This window comes from Penaeus vannamei, chromosome 9, assembly GCF_042767895.1.
Source record: "Penaeus vannamei isolate JL-2024 chromosome 9, ASM4276789v1, whole genome shotgun sequence".
NCBI lineage: Eukaryota > Metazoa > Arthropoda > Malacostraca > Decapoda > Penaeidae > Penaeus > Penaeus vannamei.
In genome coordinates, this window is record NC_091557.1 from 29,434,288 (window position 1) to 29,436,289 (window position 2,002).

The 2,002-nt window shown below is 38.6% G+C and overlaps 1 protein-coding gene across 1 annotated transcript in view; it reads left to right on the forward strand.

Moving 5' to 3' along the window:
* The first annotated feature begins 222 nt into the window (after positions 1 to 222).
* LOC113811715 (larval cuticle protein A2B) overlaps positions 223 to 2,002 on the forward strand; it is a 2,231-nt gene continuing 451 nt past the window's right edge. The window contains exons 1-3 of the mRNA XM_027363507.2: positions 223 to 479; positions 1,048 to 1,131; positions 1,459 to 1,566. Of these exons, the coding sequence (XP_027219308.2) occupies positions 378 to 479; positions 1,048 to 1,131; positions 1,459 to 1,566 (294 nt within the window). The 5' untranslated portion in view covers positions 223 to 377. The remainder of the gene's footprint in view (positions 480 to 1,047; positions 1,132 to 1,458; positions 1,567 to 2,002) is intronic.

Genomic DNA, 2,002 nt, shown 5'->3' on the forward strand with positions numbered 1-2,002 from the left:
GTTCATGCAGAATATTCGAACTTCGAGCATAAAATTTAATTGTTTTTATGCTGAAGAATGAAGTAAACATGGAGATTGATATTAGAATTTGAAAATGATGATATGCATTGTTGTTGTTGTTTTCATTTCTGTATGCGATATTATGTTTGCACTGTACTTGCGTGCGTGTGTTTGTATAAATGAATACGTTGCGATACTGATAGTTAGTTGGCTATTGGAAATACACCTATAAAAACAGACCTAGATACAGGAAAGAGTATAAGAAAGCATGGGAGAAATGGAGGCATAAACATGCGCTGTTGCCTTTGCGCAAAGGTGCAAAAATAGTGAGTAAATCACGAACTGGCAAGTAGGCAACCCTTCCAATCCACCAGCGTATGACGTCACCTCAGCCCCGCCCACAGGAGCAGTCCGTCGGTGTATATAATGGTGAAGGTGAGGATGAAAGATCACAGTTCGTATCCTACAACATGTTCAAGGTAGTGTATTTCATAGTGCACATATCAGGTGGACACGTGCATTTCCGAAACGTATTCCAAAATGAAGTTAGTAGTACATAAACATATAACGAAGATTGTCGTCAGCATTACTACCTCTTACAGTGACATTTTTATGTTTGCTAACGTAATCAAATCCAATTTCTGACGATATTTGATACGTATTTATGAGTATCAAATTGTTTTTTTGCCTCCTGTGAATTCAAAGTAGCCATCGTACTCCTCAAGATTTCTGTCATGTAAACATTCGAAAAAAAATGATAATTAGCCAGAGGAACCACCTGTTAGGGAAGAGAGACGATGGAGGAGAGAGAAAGGAAAAAGTATTGACGCTTTCCCAAGCCGATAAGCAAAGAATGAGATAAGGAGAGAGAGGGGGAAAAAGTAAGAAAAGGAAAGAAAAAGAAGGGAAAGAAGAAATACAAAAAAATAGACTAGAAATGTAATACATACATACATATATATATATATATATATATATATATATATATATATATATATATATATATATATATATATATATTTATACAATACGAGTGGCTCCTTACAGCTCGCTCTGGTCGCCGTTGTGCTCGTGGTGGTCGCCGCCCGCCCCTCCGACCCCTACGGCCCCCCGCCCCCCGTCTACGCTGATGTGAGTATTTCCTCCGTGATTTGCTTTGCTTTGCTGGTGTCATTGGAGGATGAGTGGAAAGGAGGAGGATGAGAGAAATGATGACAGTGGTGATGATAATGACAATGATGGTGATATGGTGACGATACTAATCCTGACAATAGTGATGATGATGATAATGACGATAATGATGATAATAACAACAATGATGATAATGATAAAAGCAATAATGATGATAATGATGATGGCAATAATGATGACAATAACGACAATGATGATCATGGTAATGACAATAACGATAATCATAATGACAATAAAGACAATAACATCTGATTTTCCTCATGCCAGGTCCCAGCCGAGTACCAGTTCAGTTACGGAGTGAAGGACGACTACTCCAGGAACGACTACGGGCACTCGGAGGACCGCAGCGGCTACAACACCCAGGGGCAGTACCAGGTCAGTGCAGGTCAAAGGGCGTGAAGAGGTCAAGTGCAGCAATGAGGGACGAAAGAAAGTGGGCAGACCTACCATGATACTCTTCATGTTTTTTTATACTACCGTTTCTTGCGATTTCGTCCTCCAGAGATGAAATACTTCACATCTTTACATAACTCGAAAAGACGGGCTATAAGTATTGCAATATCCTTTGCTGTTTCATCCGATCAACTATCTCTTTCAGAAAAAAAATCCATTAACACGTAATACTAGCAGCTGCATATCTAATTACCTAACAACAGATGCTATAAAAAGAAAGATATGAATAACAGTATATACCTTCACAGTGCGACAGATGTATGAAACGCGCTTCGATTTGATATATTCCCCAAAATAATATATATAATAGAAACGCCTCAAATACAACTCTCAACTTGTGCAGTAACTCATTCTCATT